General features: G+C 34.9%; 2 protein-coding genes across 2 annotated transcripts; one reads left to right on the top strand and one right to left on the bottom strand.

Moving 5' to 3' along the window:
* Positions 1–405: 405 nt before the first annotated feature.
* On the bottom strand, positions 406–6,773 carry LOC137031562 (uncharacterized). The gene is made up of 6 exons (XM_067402594.1): positions 6,539–6,773; positions 5,760–6,059; positions 3,969–4,292; positions 3,294–3,416; positions 1,606–1,686; positions 406–1,411 (listed from the first exon to the last, which is right to left on the bottom strand). Exons 1-6 carry the CDS (start codon positions 6,771–6,773, stop codon positions 1,314–1,316), a joined length of 1,161 nt encoding a protein of 386 aa, XP_067258695.1. The 3' UTR covers positions 406–1,313.
* A 6,192-nt stretch (positions 6,774–12,965) lies between these two features.
* On the top strand, positions 12,966–21,805 carry LOC137031559 (uncharacterized). The gene is made up of 7 exons (XM_067402590.1): positions 12,966–13,277; positions 14,739–15,056; positions 15,801–16,121; positions 16,303–16,419; positions 17,816–18,130; positions 18,359–18,658; positions 20,699–21,805. Exons 1-7 carry the CDS (start codon positions 13,241–13,243, stop codon positions 20,773–20,775), a joined length of 1,485 nt encoding a protein of 494 aa, XP_067258691.1. The 5' UTR covers positions 12,966–13,240; the 3' UTR covers positions 20,776–21,805.
* Positions 21,806–22,532: the final 727 nt, after the last annotated feature.

Genomic DNA, 22,532 nt, shown 5'->3' with positions numbered 1-22,532 from the left:
TATGCTTCCAGAATGTGAAAGACTGAGAGAAACAAATCCTGATGGGATTATTATTATGGGAGATTATATTTCTTCTTCACACTGGATCTGAATCTTTAGTAAAGCATTACTGCCATCTGTTGTTCACATCGACCCTTTTCACTCTCAGACTCAGTCAAGAGATATAGTTAAGAAAATGACTTTTTAAGATAAGATTAAAAAAAAATAAAAGAGGAAATGAAACTTAATTTAAAAAGTGTAGAAATGCACATAGAGAAATTAAACAAAATACATTTTATTTGCATTAAATAATTAAAAACTCCTCAAATTATGACTTTGTATGAACATTTTGATGATTCAAATTCTTCATTTATGAATTTTGCATAATTTTAGCATTCTTTCTATACTAAAAAAATGAACAAAAACAAATTTTAATAAACTAAACATTAATCATGGCAAATGGGTCATCAAATTTTAACTAAATGAAACAATACAGAATCATAAATACTGTTTAAAAATATTTAATTGGAATAACAGGTCTTTTTATGCCTATCATAACATTACAGGACAAATATGATACATCACACAGAGAAAGATGTTGATCAGGGGATATCATATGAAATGTATTTTTTCTTTTTTTATCAGGGAATAATATTATAAAAATAGAAAAATACTGCTTTACAAAATCAAGCTGAAACATTCACATAGAACACATGAGATAATAGGATATTTACATTTACAATTTCTGATATAAAAGTGCAATAATACTTCTCCATTATTGTTCAGTATAATTGTTAAAATAATTAATGTAGATCAAAGATTCAAACATCATACACATCTGTAGTATCTTGATCTATTAGCCAGTAACTCAGGATTTCATGATATATTTTTTGTGATTAAAATGTAGTGGTAATTTCCAGAAATTTGTAAAAAAATTTGCAGTGTTTTTTATTTTTTTTATAATTAGGTTAATATTAGGCTATAGCTTACCCTGTGCTCCAGAAGTTAATGCTGGTTCTGATAGAAAGCTGTCAGTTTGTTGTGTGTGGAGCTGCATAAATAAAGATGACTTGACCTGACTTGTAACAGGAAGGATGCTTTACATTTCTGCTCTCCAGTGTTTCTAGTCAAATTAGTGTATTTTCAGAGCTTATAATGTAACGTTAAACCTATTAAAACAGTTTAAAAAGCACATGGCTCCATAGCGCCATTAAAGGATTAGAATCGACTGAAGAAAGACATGAACATTTTGGATGACATGGGGGTGAGTAAATTGTCAGGAAATTTGAATTTGAAAGTGAACTAATCCTTTAACTAAATGTTTTCATGATGCACTAAGTTGTGGGCTGAACTCTTGCTCTATCCGGATCTTCTTTACTCAGCAGTGGAATCTCTGAAGTCTCCAATTCATTTGCATTTTTTCCTGTGAAACCTGAAAGGAAAATACAGGGACAATCATAGAAATTAGAGAAGATGTGGAGGTCAGTTATAGTCCAGTTATAGTCTAGAAGAATTGATGCTGTTCTTATAAATCAAGGATGTCATACAAAATATCAACATATTCAAAGAGAACAGTGATAGTCTGAGCTACATTTGACATCTAGATGAGTTATAAGTTGTCTGTACCTTCGCTGCAGGGTTCGATCTGTAGTTTATAATCTCCAGAATCTGTGTTTTTTTGTTTTTCATCATCAGTGACAGATTCTCCTGTCACAGCAGCACACAGAAACAGAGAAATTAAAAGATTATTATGGTGAGTTTGCAGTTGAACAACATAGAAGAGCTAAACAGTTTGTGAATCTTGTTGTTTCTAGTAATCTTTTCATCATGTGAATTACTTTTTTAAAATAAATATACATTTAACATCAGTTCTGGTAGACATAAATGGCAAATTCCAAAGAAATATAAAATTTTTTAAAAAAAAACTAACGGTACATTTACACGACAATGATGGAAAGTGTTTCCTTTGCACTGATGACAATATTGTCAGAAAGATCACTGTTCATGCAGATCCACAAAAATGATTAAAAACGCAGTATTGTGCTGCCAGGCCAGTAGATGGCGATATCATTTTGTAAAGAAACTCTGTGTCTGCACACAATCTTTTACAGAGCTCTCGCGTTACACACATATCTGGAATAAACAGGTAATAAACCTGCACATGATGTGAACGTTTTCAAAAATGTGCGTTTTTTATTTACATGGATGGAATAACTACGGAAGCCTGTTTCTGCCATTAAAAAAATAAAAATAAAAAGGGTAATTGTGACTTTTTATCTCACAATTCTGACTTTTTTCTCACAATTGCGAGTTCTGAAGTCAGAATTGCGTGATATAAATTCGCAACTGCATCTTATAAACCCAGAATCAGTTTTTTTTTCCTCAGAATTGGACCTTATAACTGCAAGTTATTTACAATTCCAAGTTTATATCTCACAATTTCAAGAAAAAAAAAAATTGCACGAAAAAATGTCAGAATTATAAGCTTTTATCCTGCAATTCTGACATTAGGTCTTGCAATTGTTCATATCTTTATATCTTACATTATATATATTGCATACATTATATCTTAGTTTATATCCCTCAATTAAAGGATTACTTCACTTTCAAATAAAAATTTCCTGATAATTAACTCACCTGCATATTCTACTTACGGAAAAAATGGAACTAAAAAAAACGGAAGTTCCACTATAAGGAGAAAAATCCTTCATTTCTTTTCCACTGAAGAAAGAAAGACATGAACATCTTGGATGACATGGAGGTTAGTAAATTATCAGGAAAAGTTTATTTGAAAGTGAACTAATCCTTTAAGAAAAAAGAACTTTGAAAAAGCAGAATTGCAAGTTATAAAGTCAGAATTGCATGATACAAACGTTACAATAACCTTTTTTTTCTTTCAGTGGCAGAAGCTTCCATAGATGACAGTATCATTTACTTGAAAGCCATTTTCAAAAGATTGTTTATTCAGGGCCTCATGCACCACTGAAACACATGAAAAGTTTAATGTTTTTAATTTGAAAAGTGTGTAATATAAAGAACCCTTATTTTATATACACTCAGACTTTAAGTCCACATTAATCATGATTAAACTGACATCTTTTTCTCTCTGTACAGAGAAAACTGAGCTTTCTGAAGATGCTCTTGCTCTCCAAAGTGAATACATTTGAAAACAGTTTTCAAGCTGTTGCTTGGGCTGTAAAAATTTAGTTATTTGGTGATGGAGTGCCTGTTGTTCACATTCACGTGCTTTTGAAGATAAATGTCAGCTTGTACAATCTTCATTTTTCTCTTGCTGTATCAGCTGTAATACTCACGGTTTTGCCTTTCTCCTTTACAAATCAAACAGCAATAGATAACACCAGCTAACACCAGCAGAACGACAACAACTATTGCTGCTATTTCACCTGGAGACAGAACTGGATCTGGATAAAATGGTCCTGTAATGATAAAGACAGACAGTCATTAGTTTTCACAGACATCTGATTAACAATCATTACTTTAAAATACTTACAGTAGCAATGAATATCTATCATAAACTACTCTGATTGGCCACGAGGATCTTATTTCATATAACAGCACAGGAACGTTTATCATAAACCTGTCTATGTTCAGTTTCATTTCCTTATTCTACAGAACGACTGATCCTGCTTTGACTTGTTTTGGAGTTATAACTACTGGTGGCATGAAACTAAAAATATCTGCTCATAATGTGTGTGAAATCAAATGCAAGTCAATCACTGTTCATTTTTATAGTACTGTGGTATAAAATCAAAATGGGTTGTTCTGAATATCAGTCATGTGATCACCTGCGGCCCAATCACAGTTGTGATTATATACAGAACAACAGCATGACTGTGATATTGAGAAACTACAACACTGTAAGACTGATGAACACATTATAACCGTATTTGCTGCACTTTAAAACTCTGTTTAATTCAGTTTATAAAACAAAAACACATTTATTCTGAAAAGTAAAAAAGTATCCTCACTACAGATGAAAACATCATGTTTCTCATATGGCTCCCAAGAGTCTTGATTGAACTCTATTTCATAAACTCCAGAGTCTGTGATTCTCATGTTGTTGATGATCAGAGATCCAGTCTGATTATTCAGCTTCAGTCTGTCTCTGAATCTCTCAGTGTCATTGAGAGGATATGAGATCTCATTACTATCAATTTCAGCAATGAATGAGCCTGAATCTCCAAACCTCCACTTTATACGATCAAATTTCTCTCTTAAGCGAGTGTCTAGAGTGACAGAATCTCCCTCCATCACTGACTCTCTCTTCACTCCATCTTCATCAGCTCCAAACACTGCAGAACAAACACAAACATCAATCAGAGATTAAACTCAGAAACACTGCTGCTGATGTTACTGTACAGATGTTACTCTGATCATAATCTACTCTGATAAACTCACATACAGAACAGTCAAAGTAATATGAGATCTGATATGATCTTATGTTATATTAATTTATTTTTATAGTGATTTATACAATATAAATGATTTAAAGCAGCTTTACTGTGATAAATTCTGAATTTTTAGTTCGGTTCAATAACTGTGTAAAGATCATCAATTATTAATTTCATTAATTTCATCTATAAAGCAGCTCTGGAGAAAACAATCAGATCAATAATATTGCTGAATATTCACAATTATTCATTTAACATACAGTTTTACACAAAGATATTTTCAAATAGGAAATATTTAAATGAGTGAAACTGATTGTTTTTGTTTAATTTCACTAATTTTGGATGATAAACAACAGAACAGAATTGATTCACTCACTAAAATAAAAGCATCTGTTTCTCTTTGGCTCATTTTTCTCTTATTTTATGTGTTTATTTTCATGTGTTATAGATCTACAGTTGAACACGAGCCTGAAATCAAGCTATCATCATCTGGACCTGTTTGATGTGTGAATTTGTACACAGATTAATCTCTGAATAACAGTCATGTGATCAATCACAGCGGAGATGATTTTGAGAACAGCAGGACTGTGATATTGAGAAACTAAAACTGTTGGAGGCTTTTAACAGACTGTGATCATGTTTATTAACATTGTAAATCTAATCTACCAATGTTCATGTTTTCAGTAAGATTTCAGTAAGTTGTACTGTATATTTTAACATACCTTCAGATGTTCATGTTTATTTCACTGTAACTGGTATTAAAGCGGAGGAGAGGATGATCACATGCTTCTCTTTAACTGAGGCGCTAAAGCGATCCGTCACGCCACATTAAACAGCGCCAAAACGGTATTTATTTTTAATATGATGGACGTCATTTGAAATCTGAGACTTTGCTTCATATCAAAAGTAACAAAGATTATTGTGATTTATTGGATGGAGGAGCTACATATTCTGCTCATTCATCAACTGAAAACAGACTAGACTAATCGATTCTTGGGATTTAAGAATCAATATCGGTTCATAAAAATGAGAATCGATTAAAATCAAGAAATCAATATTGTTTACCCAGCCCTATTCAAATGGAGTGACAGAAAGTCTTTATAATCAAGCTCTCAATGTGTTTTTCCTCTTTGGAAAGTCATCAAAACTTTCACAGAAGCTCAAGATTTTGTTCTTTTGCTATTGGAGCAAATGGGAACGCAATATATTATCCATTCACCACTATAGAAGTTTACCAAACTTCTTCTGAAAAATGAGGAAAGGCTCCATAAATAATGAATATTTGCTTGTTGAACATTGAATCTGGTTTAATTCCTAAAACAAAAATATGAAAATATCTACATTTATCAAATGAAAAAGTATTCTTACCATGGACCGTAACACTGATTATCTTTAATAAGTCCCACTGTTTGATCTTTAGTTCATAATCTCCAGAGTCTGTGATTGTCATGTTGTTGATGGTCAGAGATCCAGTCTGATGATTCAGCTTCAGTCTGTCTCTGAATCTCTCATCAGGATATGAGATCTTATATCCATTAGATTCAGCAATGATTGAGTATGAATCTCCAAACCTCCACGTTATTGGATCAAATAACTCTCTAAAATCAATGTCTAGAGTGACAGAATCTCCCTCCATCACTGACACTTCACCTCCATCAGCTCCAAACACTGCAGAACAAACACAAACATCAATCAGAGATTAAACTCACATCAAGAATCAAGACAAAAGAGCTAACAGACAAAAACATTATAGATATTTTGACAGAGAAACATGATTCATTGTTTTTATTTTGTTTTCTAAAACATTGAAATACTTATTTTAGGATCATATTTCCATGTGTGAATGTGATATTTCTCCAGTTGTTGTTGACTCTTGCTGATATAGTCACTAAACTGACATGGTCTATACAGCAGTTACAGAATGAGTGAACAAGTGAACAACTGCTCCGACTGTCTGTCAGATTTTAAAATGCTGCTTTGAATGAAGGTGTTTGTACTGAATGTGCTTAAAAAGCATCTGTGTCTTTAAAAACTTTAAGTGAACAAAACAGCAAATGCAAAAGGGGAGAACTTGAACGATTTCATGATATGCTAATGAAGTACAGCTAATGCTAAGTGCTCAAAGTCAACAGAAATCACACACTTACCACAGATTATTAATAAAAACACGGAGATTTTTGAATAGTTCTTCATATTGTTGTAGATTCCTACTAAATCTGATTTCTCTGTTAATACTGAGCCACCCATCCGACTGACCAAATCCTGATGGTGGCAGATGATTCTGCTTCTTCTTTCTGCTTTCTTTTCCTTTTCCTCTTCTTTTTCTTCTTCCCACTGGATCTGAAACTTTAGTAAAGCATTACTGCCATCTGTTGTTTGCATCGACCCTTTTCACTCTCAGAGTCAGTCAACATTTTTCATAACATCTCCTTTTGTGTTCAGCAGAAGAAAAGTACAGAAAGGTACTAAAGACATCGTTAAAACAGTCATGTGAATTTCGTTTACAGTGTTCATCTGTTTACCGTGTCACACGCTGGACGCTCGCTGCTGCTTCAGCCATCATATGAATATCCAAATAAATATATGTGCTCTGAGAGAAGTCGATTCATTTATTTGCTGGAAACGTTTAAATGATGCTTAAACGAGCATATTGAATAGGCCTACAACTGTTGTCATTGTAAATATTCATTTCCACGATCCCAGAGAATCAGAGATTATGGGCAAAAACTATAGAATAACACAAGATGCGTCACTCGTATTGTTTTGAATGGGAGAAAGTGAAACGCGCAATATGGCGGAATAAGTCCCGCCTTCTAAATAAGAGCCAATCGCTGACTGGTAAAGTCATCGCGTCACTTCAGCGGCCGTTAGAATCACCGGTTTCTATAGAAACAGTCAGACGCGCGCCTCCGAAGAGACGCGCATTTAGGTCTGCGCATGCGCATAAGCTTGATCCAGCCTGAAAAATACAGGTTTTTTTGTCATGATTCGAGCGTTTAGAAACTAAATTTATGAGCCGGTTGTTGTTAGATTTCATTGGTGATTTCAAATATGAAATTTAATCGTAAGGTTGGTGAACAGTTTTGGAGAATTTGATGTTTCCCCATTCAAAGAGATTGCATGATGCCCAGGATGCCCGAGAGGCGTTTCAAAGATGGCCGCCGAGTGAAATGACTTGTCTTAAAGGGACTCTGTTATGGGTCAGTCAGCGGACAGACGGACACGAACACTGTATTTTTATATTTATTTCAACAAATGACAACCAAAATCAAAACCCTAGGAGCTTGTCAACAGTTTAGTAGTGACTCCCTGCAAGGGCACATTTTAAAAACGCTGGCTTAGTGTATTATGACATTATATTAAAAGATGTACAGACGAGCCCTGAATATGAATGCAGCACGTTCTCCACACAGTATGCTTTAACAGATATGTACAGAGTTTTGTGTTTGTCCTTCTTCTTCTCCTCTATTTGAATTCCAGCAATGTAGACACTGCTAAGTGTATTACTGCCCTCCACAGGTCAAAGTTTGAACTAATTTTTATATGCAATATGCTAGTTCAATAGTATATAACAATTAGTTCAAACTTTGACCAGTGGAGGGCAGTAATACACTTAGCACTGCTGGAATTCAAATAGAGGAGAAGAAGAGAGCTAGTTCAAGATGAGCATTTATGATTAAAACTTATATAATTTTCAATTTTTTTCAGAAAATTAGTGATGATTTCACTAGATAAGACCCTTATTTCTCATTTGGGATCGTGTAGAACAATTTGAAGCTGCACTGAAATTAATTTTGACCTTCAACTGTTTGGTGCCCATTGAAGTCTACTATAAGGAGAATAATCCTGGAATATTTTCATCAAAAACTTTAATTTCTTTTCGACTGAAGAAAGAAAGACATGAACATCTTGGATGACATTGGGGTAAGCAAATTATCAGGAAAAGTTTATTTAAAAGTGGTCTAATCCTTTAAGTGAGGATGGGGATGCATTTCACACATCTGTAATCACTTTTGAGCACTTTGCTTTCAAATCTGCTCACGTTCAACGAGAAGGCGGACCACAGAAACACCCACAGACGCCAGCCCTGTCTCAGCTCATAGCACTTTATATATTTGACATCTTCTGTAAAGATGTAAACAACTGAGACCACAGCAAGTTTCAATTCTACTCGCAAACTTACCTGCAAGTGTGAAACCAGTAAATCTCACATCCACACAACTGCTGTGTGAATCATATCGTTTTATGACATTATAAAAGTACAGTAGAACAGACATAAAAACAAGATAAACTCTGAATCAGAATCATGCCTTCAGGTGTCAGTTCTGTGAGTTATTATCAGGAGTTCAAGCATCCATTGGGAAGGCAATGTGATTTCCCTGAACACAGTTGTGCTAATATCATCAGTGATGTACCTGAATTATTCTCAGTTTGACTGACGGTTGAGTTGTTCACCACAAAGCTGGACGCCACACGGTTTGAGCTTGATGATCTTTCTGGTGATTTTAGTAAAGACACACTTCTGATCTTTATTTACAAAAATGTGTTTCAATATAATTAAAGTAGCCATTATCATAAAATGTGGATGTAAGGAAGGAATATAAGACACACTTTAAAATATCACAATGACAAATAACCTATATAATTTAAATGAAGGTTTACGCCGTAACGGTTTACTCACCGTTGACTGTAAGATTGAAACCCTTGTATTTGGTGTCTTTGCTGATAACTGTTACTGTATAAAGTCCAGAGTCTGTGGTTCTGGTGTTTGTGACGGTCAGAGATCCGGTCTGATCCAGCTTCAGTCTGTCTCTGAATCTCCCATCAGGACCGTCGTATGTCGAGTTGGTTTGTGTGAGTCTGTTGACTTCAGCGATTCTTGTGTTTCCAAACTTCCACATTATCAACAAATATTTCTGTACTTCAGTGTTTAAAGTGACAGAATCTCCCTCCATCACTGACACTGTCTTCACTGCATCTGTCACATCTAGAAAACAAACATATTTTATCACAGACTGTTCACAAAGCTGATAACTACAAAGATAACTTTATTAGTGTTCACACCAACAGACCAGCTGTGACATAAAATGACTCAACAAGGATGTTCAGTATAATTGAAACAAACATTTTATTGAGATCTTCAATCATATAGACATAAATTGAGGCTCTGAGGCACACACAGCATATTAAATCACACACAATAATCAAGGGCTCCAATCCATAAAACATATGTACAATAAATATCCTGTTTATTAAAAGATATATGCTGTTTATAATGAGACTGCAGCACTCAGTCGAACTGTTTTTGTGGATCTGAAATGATTTGTTCCCATTGCGATTCTTCTTGAGTGTCACGTGATATTTCTTCAGCACTCATTTTTGTGTGCTAACAGAAATGAAACAAAACTGATTTAATTTTATTCACTTGACAAGTTATAATTAAATTTTTATACTGAGAAAATTAAATGTGATAAACCACCTTAAATTAGCTTAATGTCTTTTGAAAACATGTTAATTTTATGACATTGATATCAATTGTGAATTTCCAGAGTTTTACAAAAGATAAACTGTTTCGGTATATTTCTAGTTCAGCGAAATTACTCACTACACTAAAAAATAATAAATAAAATTAGCCTACTTTTGTAAACATATGTCTGAGAAAGGTTTTATATGATAAAATAAAAAACATGGTTATTTTGAAGTTATTCCAAACACAAATTAACAATGGATTTGTTACAAAAAAAATAATTTAACTAGGTTTTTTTTATGGTTATACACTAATGGTAATCAATACGCCAAAAAAAAAAAAAAAAAAAAAATTAAAAGAAATAGTTTTACTAGGATATAATATTGTAACATTTTTGAAACAGCAAGAAGTAAACTCATAAAAATACATTCATAACTTACCGACCAGACGACACAAGCACAAACAGAACCAAACTAAAGCGTTAATCATATTCCCTGGCCGTTTGTCCAGCACTAATAACTGTAGCCTATATGTCCCGACTTCAGTCGCTGCATGTCGGCAGTGTCCGGAGAGTTCGGTCGCTAGAGGGCGTTCCCGCTGCTGGTGACGCTTATGAGTGACAGATGTATGTCATGCCGTGTTGTTGACATTGAATATGTTTTCTTACCGCTAAAAATAAACATTTTGAAATTGGAAAATGATATATAAATAGAATAAGTCCATAAAATACTTAATATCAAACATGAACTAAAAATAACATCTTTAACATTGTTCATTCAGAACACCCTCATCAAACAGAGTTTTTGAGTTATGATGGCATAATGTAACATATTATAAATTAACATACTATAATGCACCAATAGCGATTAAATGATGATAGATGAATGAAAGTGACAAATTTAGCTACTTCCTTTAATGACAAATAGGGGCAAAAATATATAAAATCCTATCCACCTTATTCCTCATGAGCCTACTGTGTTTTGAATTATGGGTGGAACTTCCGGTTTGTGGAACTTCCATTCAAAAAGACTGAAATGAATAATTTCAAATCATAAGGTTGGCCTTCAAATAAAGCTTATCCATCAGTTAAACTGAATGAGCTGTCAAATTTCCTTTCATGTTTTATTTTCAGACATCATGAGAATAACATAACACTTGATATTTAACAAGAATATCTATGGCAAGAGCTCTTTTCAGTCGCTGCTTTCTATCCTCGTGATTATTTTCTTTTGTCCCTTTGCATACCGCTGTAATAGTATGAGAAATTAAGGACAACATGTGGTCTGTTCTCCCGATATAATTTATGATATATACCGTTAATAATTCACTGGAATGCAAGAATCTCTCGTTTTTCTCCCCAAATCCAGATTTGTTTTCACAAACCTGTAAATACAATTTATTATCTGTAAAAATTATGGAAATCACTTTGAAATAGTATCACGCAATGCTGAAGTTCATGAACATTTTTTATTAAGGCAACGTATTTTACATAATACAGATATATATCACTATATTTTTATTTAACCTGTCCATTATTGCAATTGAGACAGAGCGCAACATGTCATATCCTCTGAGTGCTACGGCCACTGGAGGGGAATGTAATCAGAGACGGGAAATATAATATATAAAACTAATTATTGGATATTTGACTTACAGTGTTTACAGCACACGATAGCATACTGAGAATCAGGATCCCACAATTTTTATTGTCTGTATCCATTTTTGTCTCTTTGAAGGCTGGTTTTTCCGGATCGGCAACTTCTAAAAACTTAGTTCTGTTTTTTAGCTTGTTTGCTGTACACCCTGTCACACAACAGCTTTGAGGTATTGTTCTGTCTTTTGTTAGGGACAAGAAATGACAAGAAAGCAGCTTCACACAATACAAAGTCAATGGAGAGGGTTGGATTATTTCCCCCCGGTGTTGTTGTGGCCTAAATGCGCTCTGTCTCTATACAGTGTAAAGTATTTTCTCTGGCTCTTTTTTTCAGTAGCTTGTTCTGTTGTTGTGCTTGTTGTTGATATCTGTTGGTGCTAAAGGAGTGAAGGACAAATATACCACTGACCAACCTGCACATCATGCTTGTACAGCAGCAACAGAGATGACAACAACAAACATAAACAAAATCATTTTACACTTTGACACGTACAAATGCGCTATTTACAAGACGGGAATGCAACTGGCTTTTAAATGGAATGGGAGAAGAGACTCTGACAGGTTTATTGCACGTTATGCCCAAAACACACCTATTACTCGTTAGAAGAACAGGGACAAGACCATGCACTGGGCATTTATCCCCTCGTTAAACTAGCAAAAGTGGATTCGGACACGCCCTAAGTGCACTTTGCGCTTTAGACCATGAGCTTAGATCGTTAAAATAGTCGAAGTTAAGTTTGGATTATTTTGCCTTTGTTTTATTTTGTTGTTTGCAATGCCAAATGGAAAATAAACAATACAATAAGCATCCATGCTATAATTTCAAAATCCGGACATTTTCCGAGAGATGAGAAGAGATATTCTGATGTGTACAGAATTTATCCGACAAAGGTTTGTAAACATACGTGATTATTTAACCACAAGGTGTCAGAATCAACATATTTATTCATTTGAATTAAATATTTTAATCATTATTATTCTGCGTCATTTTTCACTGACAGTCATTTCGCTGTACTTAAGCCTACCACATTATTAAACTTCTGTAAGCCAGTTAAGGCGCATTTATTCATCTTTTTTAATACGAAAATTAACCATAACCACAAAACACAATGGTTAAACCATGGTAACCAAAAATCAACCATGGTATTTGTTGTAAAACTGTGGTAGTCCTAATCAACCCGCGAAAAAAAACATATTTTTTTCTATTATATATAAAACCTTTCGAAAGGGAGCCCAACAGTCAAATTAATTTAAAAATGTAAATTCAACAGGTATGAAATACGATCAGTAAGAGAAAAACACTTAATGAGAAGACAAGTATTGTTAGTTGGGAAATACATTTATTTGTGGAGACACGGACCAAATGCTGAAACGTTACTTCACAGTTCTCAAAATCATCTCAACTGTCATTGGTCCACAGGTGATATTCAAACCAAGCAGCTGCTGTCTGCGGAAGCAGTGTTTGCTTCAAGAAGTTTACAGCAGCGGCATGCGACGAGAATTATCTCAAGGATAAATTTACTTGGTCTTCAAGTGTCATTCTTACCGTTAGAAATATAGACAAGTTGTCGTCTTTCTGTTGTTTTTAGGACTTCTTCACATTTATGTCAGTCGGTTTGGGTGCGGTTCAAAAACAACTAGACATTCATCGAAACACGATAAATTATCTCCATATACATTATCTTTATTAAGTCAGATTCTACAAAACTCTACAACAACGTGCAGAACATGTTATTCTTCTGTCTATTCTTGTTGTTCGAGGACGGTAAGTGATGGATTTCTGTAGTTTCGGTTTTATTTGATCTGAGGGATACGACGCCGGCGAAATAGACCCAAACTGCGCGTTAAATGGTGAATCGCATGCATACCCAGCACGATCTCATAGTTTAGGCTATGCATTTAAAAATTGTTGTAGGGGAGAACCGGGACAAAGGTAACAAAACGATTTTTTTTTCAGAGCTCTGACTACATTTGCATTTCAAGTTATGACAGGTTAGGTCCGGTTTTCGAGTGCGGTAAATAAAATGCTGAAGCGGTAGGCCTAATTTTTTTTCTAATTACAAGTTGTGTTTCTCGTTTCATGCGTCGCAATGATGATCAATCTACAGGTTGTTTAGTGCTGTAACACATCCTGAAGTTTGACTTGTCAGTATTTTTCAGAAAGTAACTCGGGTTTAAATGTCAGATGTTCCTGTCCCACTGCTAATGTGGCTTTCTCTGCGTTGCAGCATTTATTAAAACATGTTCATGCTGTAATATACTAGCAGAATATGCCAAGAGTGAGGGTCAGAAAGACATACAGAGGTCTGATTCAGCCAGATGTTTATGAGAGGGCGTTTCTGGACTTTTGCTGATTTCTGTATGTCTCCATTTATTCACTCAATCTGTTTACATTTACCATAGTCAAATTTAGTTTTTAGCCAAACCTTAGCTTTTCCAAACCCCTCTATGAATTTTCAGTGTTTCTATTCAGATGTTCTTATGCATATTCTGAATTTATGTACAAAAACATGACTGGAAACATGACTACTGCTACATTTTAAGAATTTATATTATGCTAATTTAATTTAATTTTCATATTGTTCAAACTGTTGAAAAAATGTTTTATAAAATAAATTGACACTGCCCCCCAAAAAATATTCTAAACAATTCATGTTTGTACTGTCGGGTTACTTTTGAAACATTTGATGAAACTGAAATTCTAAATTTAAAATGAAAATGTAATTTAATATATTTTTTTTTTTTTTGCAAAGATAAAGGACAAAATATGTTTGCAGTTACTTATTAACAAGGTCATGGTCAGGTATATTTAATAAAAACAAGACTAGCACAAAAATCAAATCTAGCTTGTATTGTTGAGTTACTTTCGTCCCACCTGACAGGGTCGAAAGTAACAATGTGCAACTTATGTTCAAAGTGAAATTATACTTTAAGCCGTTCTACATTTGTACAAAATTCCACCTGGTATTGATAAACCAGACTTGTGAGTTATTGACCACAGCAAAAATGTCTAAAATATTATCTTTTAAAATGACATTTTTGTGAAAATAGGTACATTCGTGCCTCCCCTAACTCATATTATTTCTGGATTGGAATTTGTTAATTTACAGGGTCTAACTGATTTTAATACACCCAATAAATTGTATAGTTTGGACGCCATTCCTGACGCCAGGAAAAAAGTAGAGCCTGATATGTGTGTTTGTAAAGCTGATTGTCTCTGCTTTAGGTGTGTCTGCTGAAACCGAGTCCGTGATGGAGGGAGATTCTGTCACTCTACACACTGATATTACTGAAATACAAAACGATGATACGATACTGTGGCTGTTTGGACCTAAAGACTCTATCGTCTCGCAAATAACGAGAAAGGCGGGTTTTACTTCACTTTTTGTCACCGATGATATGAGATTCAGAGGCAAATTGCAGGTGGACCAAAAGACTGGATCTCTGACCATCAGAAACACCAGAATCAGACACTCGGGACAGTATAAACTAAGTGTCTCGAGAGAACAAACTACAATAAAAATATTTAATGTCACCGTCTTTGGTGAGTATCTCAAGTTTTTAATGAAGCAAACTGACGTCACTTCAATCTGGACCTTGAATTTGGTAGTTGCGTAGACTGTCAATGGAGGGACAACTTTCATTAAAAATATCCTCATTTTTGATTTAAAGATGAATCTTACGGTTTGGGAATGACATGAGGGTGAGATAATAGTAACAGAATTTACATTTTTTGGTGACTGATATGTTTAATTTATATTAAAGACTTAAAAAAATATGTTTTTTAATCGAATTAATTACATGATGATGTGATTAATTAATCAAATTTGGTTGAGAAATTACTCCTAAAAGATCATTTAAAGTCATTATCGTGTAAAGCATCAAATAGACAATACAAAAAGTAGCTTCAGCAATAAATATTTTATTTTATTCAACATCAATTTATTACATATAAGAATTAGTAACGAATTAGTAAATCGTGCGCACAATTTAATTATTTTTTTCTTGCATGTCATGTGCGGGGCTCCGTACTATGGAAATATGAAATAATTTTTTTGAAATTAGTGATTAGTAAATTATATTCTAAAACTGCCAGTAGGTGGCAGTAAATTGAGTCATTCATTCATTTGATTCGTTTAAACAGATGATTCATTCAGGAGTGAAGTAAATGGTTCTCTTTATGAATGGTCCATTGAATCAAAACGCAGATTCAAATGCCGCTGTGTGTTGCTCAGAGACGAAACAGACAATATTGCGTCTAAAATAACTGTTTCGACGTGTTTCCCAGGCGTGGTTGGTGAGACGGATGAAGTGAAGTCAGAGTCAGTGATGGAGGGAAAGTCTGTCACTCTGTGGAATCATGTTGAAGTTCAGAGAGACGATCTGATAGTCTGGAGGTTTGGAGATAAAGGCATCCTGCTGGCTAAAATTTACGCGGAATCTAATGAAATCTCATTAAACAATGATGACGAGAGATTCAGAGACAGACTGCAGTTGAATCCGAATGGATCTCTGACTATTCAGGACACCAAAACTGTACACACTGGACTTTATGAGCTGCAGATCAGAGGCCGTGAGAGCGAACAGCGATTCCTTCTGTCTGTCACTGGTGGGTAACTCTAATAAGGTACAAGTCTTTCAATGTAATGTATGATTAGATCAGATATTTGGATCTTTAATCAGATCAAGGATGACATCCATGTTTACTCTAAAATCTTACTCTTATTGTGCAAATTAAAAATTACAATTTATCCTGACACATTCACTCTATAATGACTGTTTCTCTTCAGCTGTTCCAGGTCTGTCTCCAGGTGTCGTAGCAGGGATTGTTTTTGCTGTTTTTCTGGTGTTTGCAGTTCTGGCTGCTGTTGTGATTTACTATCGCCGCAAGATCTCTAAACTAATGGGTAAGAGTTACAGCTGATACAGGGAAAACAATGAGCTTTATTTATGCTACAGTGACAATATTTATTAGCTCAAAAGGGGAAATATTAATAATTAGTCATAACTCGCTATGATTAATTATAAATATTTGAATCAGTTAATCAAATTATCTTAATGTTGCTGAATTAAAATTACAATCAATGAATCTGTTCAGCCAGCGAACACTCAGTTTGATCGTCTATCGTCTAACTTTTATACAATAAAGCACCTTTGTTAACAAAGGGGTTCAAAATCTTAATACTAAATCACCGTTTAGTGGTCAAACGATACTTGCAAATGCCTTAGCTGTCCAGATCTGCAGGTTCAGGAGAAATCCTTGAGGGTTCAGTCCAATGGTATAGAAGTTGTAGTCAATATATTCTGCATTGAAGGAAGAAAATGACCATGAACTCTGTTGGTCGAGGCAGTTGTTCGTGGCTTGAAAGGAAAAGGGAGGCCTATTAGCCCGGCTCGGGGGTCTCACATGACGCAATCCTAATTCTGAGTGAACTGATTAATTTGCCTACAAGTCATATTAGATTTCAATATATCACAAGGTTTATGCAGCTGAGTTTATATTTAAAACAATTTTAAAAAAGAAAAAAACAACAACAACCCCACAGTAAATCAGAATCTGTGATTTGTTTATTCTCCTTAACCTTTATTTAATTGACAAAAGTACAAAGTAAAAATGTCCAATGTTTAACCCAACTGCTGGGTTAAAACAACCCAATTTTAGAGTGTACACTCTAAAAAATGCTGGGTTAAAAACAACCCAAGTTGGGTTGAAAATGGACAAACCCAGCAATTGGGTTGTTTTAACCCAGCGGTTGGGTTAAATGTTTGCCCAACCTGCTGGGTAGTTTTATTTAAACCAACTATTGTTTAAAAATTGCTATATGGCTAGCTTAAAATGAACCCAAAATAGTTGTGAAATTAAAAATCAGATGCTATTAGAGGCAACAATAATAGACAAAAGGTGAATGTTTATTAATAAGCTTTAATATTTTATTAATATAAATTTAATAGTTTATTAATATAAATTTATTAATAAGAAATTTAATAAATGTTTATTGTTTAATAATTATTCATTGAACATTAATAAATGTTCATTTCCAACATACTTTGGGTTAATTTTAATTAAGCAATACAGTAATTTTTAAACAATAGTTGAGTTAAATAAAACTACCCAGCAGGTTGGGCAAACATTTAACCCAATCGCTGGATTAAAACAACCCAATTGCTGGGTTTGTCCATTTTCAACCCAACTTGGGTTGTTTTTAACCCAGCATTTTTTAGAGTGTAGCATCCTAAATTCCCAAACATCTCATGAACACATCTTTCATGTCTGTTTCTATGTGCTGTTGTGACGGGGTGAAGTGAAGAACGTGCCAGCGACAGAGGGAGGTTCTGTCCACTTAAAGGCTGCTCTTACGGAAAAAGAGAAATATGATACGATACAGTGGTATTATGAAGAAGAGAACAATTGCATTGCTGAAATCACAGCAGGAAACAGAAGTCCACCATTTGAATTTCCGGGAGCTGATGGGAGATTCAGAGGCAAACTGAACTTGGATGTTCAGACTGGAGATCTCTCCATCACAGACATCAGGACTATTTACTCTGGACTCTATATACTAAAGCTCAGCAACAGCAGAAGAGCCAAAAACAAGAGATTCAACGTTTCTGTGAAACGTGAGTTTATCAATTTCTTACGTGTTTTAATGGTCGTGCGCCGTGTGAACAATTTACATCAGAAATTAACTTTTCAAAGCACTCAAAATTAAATTAAATTTTAATTACTTTAAATTTTAATTAGTACCATGCTCACATTGTCAAGAATAAAATCATAATGATATGAGAATGAAGTCATTCAATTCATTCAGTTTTTTTCTGCTTTTCTCTTGTTTTATACACCTGAAGTTAAGAAAATGCTTGCGGTGAAGAGAGGATCTGTCATTCTCCGGCCTGACCTCTCTAATGCTAAAATTGAAAAAGATGATCTTATTCTGTGGACGTTTGGAGCTGAAAAGAGTCTTGTTGCTACAAATGCTGTAAGGCTAGATAAAACTGATGAGAGATTCAGAGGCCGAGTGGAGCTGGATGAGAAAACTGGATCTCTGACAATCAGTGACATCAGAGATAAAGACGCTGGACATTATAAACTACAGATCATCAACAGCAAAGAGACCAAAGGCTGGAGAGTAAATTTGATTGTCAATGGTGAGTAGAACAACATTATTATATTAATTCACCATACGGTATATTGATTTATTCAATATTTCTGTTCCTCAAATCTGATTGGTCGAGCAGCGTTCCAAGAGTGTGTCCTCTTGTTTGCATGTTCACGTGAGTGTTGTGGAGCACATCGAAAATCTGAACTCATTTCATCCTGGAATAAAGATTTAAGATTTTGAAAAAGTTCTTGTAATGAGAAATCTAGTGTTCTCAGATTGCCCACTTTAAATACAGTTGTTATTTCAGTGTATTTTTTTAAAGTAGTAGTTCTGTATTAATTAAAGGGGCCCTATAATGCCCCTTTCACAAGATGTAATATAAGTCTCTGGAGTCACCCCACATATAATTAAGTAATAGCTTGTTAAAATTGCCCCATTTGGGTGTGAGCAAAAACACACTGTTTTTGTGTGTGTCCCTTTAAATGCAAATGAGCTGCTGCTCCCGCCCCCCTTTCCAGAAGAGGGCGGAGCTTTAACAGCTCAACAACAACAAAGCCGGAGAATCTCACGCAGCCAAAATGAGGAAAGTGTTCAGCCTTACATTGTTCAAACCGGAGTCGACACTGATGGAGAGACTCAGGAAGAAGTTACAACTTTTAGACGTTTCTGAATGGTTAGTGGATAAATTGATGTAGTTGCTGTGGAGTTGATTCAACTCATCCACTAGCATGTGCCGTCATGTTCATCTTTTGTGTTGAATTGACCCTCGTTTGTGAAGCAGTCCGGCGTAAAATGACGGCATGTCGACAACACTCGACTACAACAACTCTTCCTCTTCTCTAAAGCTGCCTAACATGGCCCCGCCCCCTTTGTTGTGTGTTCTTGGGGGCGGGGTTTATGTAAATGTTAGGGTTTGTGATGTCACTAACCCAGGAAGAAGCTCGTTGTAGTCCCTATAAGCCGTTTAAAAAGTGATTTCTGTAAAAGAAAATATCTCCTTTGCATTGAACTTTGAGTGTCGTAACTTTACAGATGTTGTTCATGATCAAAAAGCAACATTACACACTAACTAAAGTTAAAAAAAGTTAAATCACAATAAAGGACCCCTTTAAGTAAGGGAAAATATACAGGTACAGTCAGTCATTATAGCAAAATAATCTCCGGCAGGAACGGTTCACATTCAGTAAAAGCATGTCTGTAAGATTTTAAAATGGACAAAACACCTTATAAATGTTATAATTCAATAGTCTTATGATGTTTTGTGAGAAACAAGCTAAGTAATAAGCAGAGTGTGCGTTGTGCACTTGTCTAGGGGCGCATATTACTTACACGCTCTTTAAATAACCAAAAAATACTGTGAAAAATACTTTAGACAAGGTTTTTGTTGGTCAATGCCGTTTTCAGTTCCTGAAAATAGCAACATGCCAACAATGCACCTGAACACACCTTGTTTTCAGACCAGCAGGATGTGAAAATGATAACTGCGTCCAGCTGAAACTAGCGAAACACACTTGCCGTTGCATTGCGCCGGGTGTATGATAGGGCCCATAATGTTAGTATGATTTTTACATCAAAAAATGGTCATAATTTAGAAATAAATGGCTATTTTCAACCCTGTTCCCTCTGATTTGAACGCTCTGTTTGAAGGGGCGTGTCTGCTGTGACTTCCGTGTAAACGCCCACTGCTGTGATTGGCTGACATCTTTGCATATGAAATAGATATTACGTGTGGGACTCTCTAGAAAACACTATTACAGCTGTCGAAATGAAGGAATCAGGAAGTGTTGATTATTGCATTACATTTAGACCACAAGAAAGGTTACAGCACTGAGCAGATTGTGTGAATGCAGAGATCTCGTCAATTTAACTCGATTTCTGCACACAAAATGCTTTGATTGCTTTCTGTATGTAATTTAATCATTTAAATAACAGATTAATTTCATGCTACTGAGAGAAACAATGAGAAGTTAATCAAATTCATATCGTACGAGTCTGAACATTTCTACTGAACTGTTGCATCTTCTTTTTGTTGTGTAGCTCATCTGTATGTAGATGAATATGTGACAACACTGTCATTGTATTTCAGATTCCACAGGGAATGAATCAGCGACTGCAGAGACACATCTGTTGCAAAATCAAGGGGAGGCATCGACTTCAGTTTGAGATAAGACACACCCACCAGTGTCAATCACTATGAGATCATCAACATGTGAGCACCATATACAACACCAAAAACACATTTCTTTCCATCTTGTGAAAGTGAGAAACCTGTTTCTGTCGAGCTGTTAAACGTAAAAAGCTTCTTTGGTTGGTGGTTGATGAAACTCTTTCATACATCATTTCACTAATGTTACATGTCATGCTTGTTGCTTTATTAACAAAATACTGCTTTGATTCTCACATCTTTGATATTGTGCAATTGTAAACTGTGAGATTTCATATAAGATGTGGGAATCAGTGAATGTGTTGCTTTGATGAATCAAGGAGTGGGCAGTGCAATGGGGATTCTTGACTGAGAATTGAGTGCAATGGTCAAACATGTCCGTCTAGTGAGTGTTTACAGAGAAAAACTATGAAAGAGCAGCAGAGATGAGCTCTATGAACTAGCCTTGAGGCTTAGAAACTCCTGCAGACACTAAACTCACTGATGAAGAAGTGTTTATACAGCAAAAGAGATGTAGATGACTACATCCATCAGGAGACAGACTGTAAGATCTCACATTAGGCAGTTTTTGGTCCAATAATCTGTTTGTTTCTAAATTAAGCAGATGGAAATCACTAGTTGTTAAGCTGGTACCGTCTATGCAGTTCATTAGTGGTAGATTTCATCAGGCCTCGAGGGAATATCAAGCTGAGGATCATCAGTGAAACAATAAATGCAAACCAGATTTCTCCTGAAAATGTCTCCAATGGGAAGCGTGCATTAGAGTGAGAATAGATTTTATTTATCTCTTTCATATTAATTACACTGATTTACATCTGTATACGTACAGTATGTATTAGCCTACTTTTGTTCTGTTACTGTAGTTTTGTTGCCTTTATTAGTTAATGATAATGTAAATTCTCCATTTCAAGGTTTTTAATTGTCACTGGACAATAATGTGAAGCAGTAATTTTTTACCATTGCCTTTGCTATAATGTATTAACTCTTGTTGATTTTCCTTACCAGCACAAATTAAACTAATAACTAATATTATTCAATAAACTGCTCATTTTGATATCACTTCTTCTCCTGCCTCTTATTGATTGATTGATTGATTGATGTAGTAATATATTAAATGGAGCAAATATCACAGTGAGATAGTGGTTAAAAACAGAATGTGTTTTCATATTCAGTCACAAGAGGGAGCTGAAATGGCACATTAGGAGATTTATTTATTTGTAAGATTTCATTGGTTATTTAAATATGAAATTCAATCGAAAGCTTGGCCCCATTCAAAGAGAGGCGTTTGAACTACGTGTGACGTCACACTGATCAGGCCCCGCCCACGACCGCTGATTGACAGTCCTGCATCACCACAGTTTACGCCCTCAGCGAGTTGTCCGCCATTTTATCCGTGTTCGAGCAGATGGAGACAACAATGTCTGGTGAGTAATTGAGATGTTTTGTTGTTGGAGCAAGAGTGAATGTAAAAGTCTTCATTTACTGACATCTGAGCCGCTGAACGCAGTGGGTTAGTTTTATTTTTGAAGGGAATGTGCCACAGATCTAATATCACCTGTGATTTCTGTAACTTTGTCTGCTGTTTACGATCACAGACACTGACTGTGTTTATGTGAACTGAGTGTGTTTTTGACAGAATCTTGTGTGTATTTGACAGTTTAAACAACAAAATTGAAAAAAGACTTGACAGCTGTGTGTGCTTCAAAAAACTATCCATTAGAATTTAAAACACATGGAAATAATAAACTTTAATGTT

The sequence above is a fragment of the Chanodichthys erythropterus genome, chromosome 12 (assembly GCF_024489055.1).
Source record: "Chanodichthys erythropterus isolate Z2021 chromosome 12, ASM2448905v1, whole genome shotgun sequence".
Classification (NCBI taxonomy): domain Eukaryota; kingdom Metazoa; phylum Chordata; class Actinopteri; order Cypriniformes; family Xenocyprididae; genus Chanodichthys; species Chanodichthys erythropterus.
This window is presented reverse-complemented; position numbering and strand designations above follow the sequence as displayed.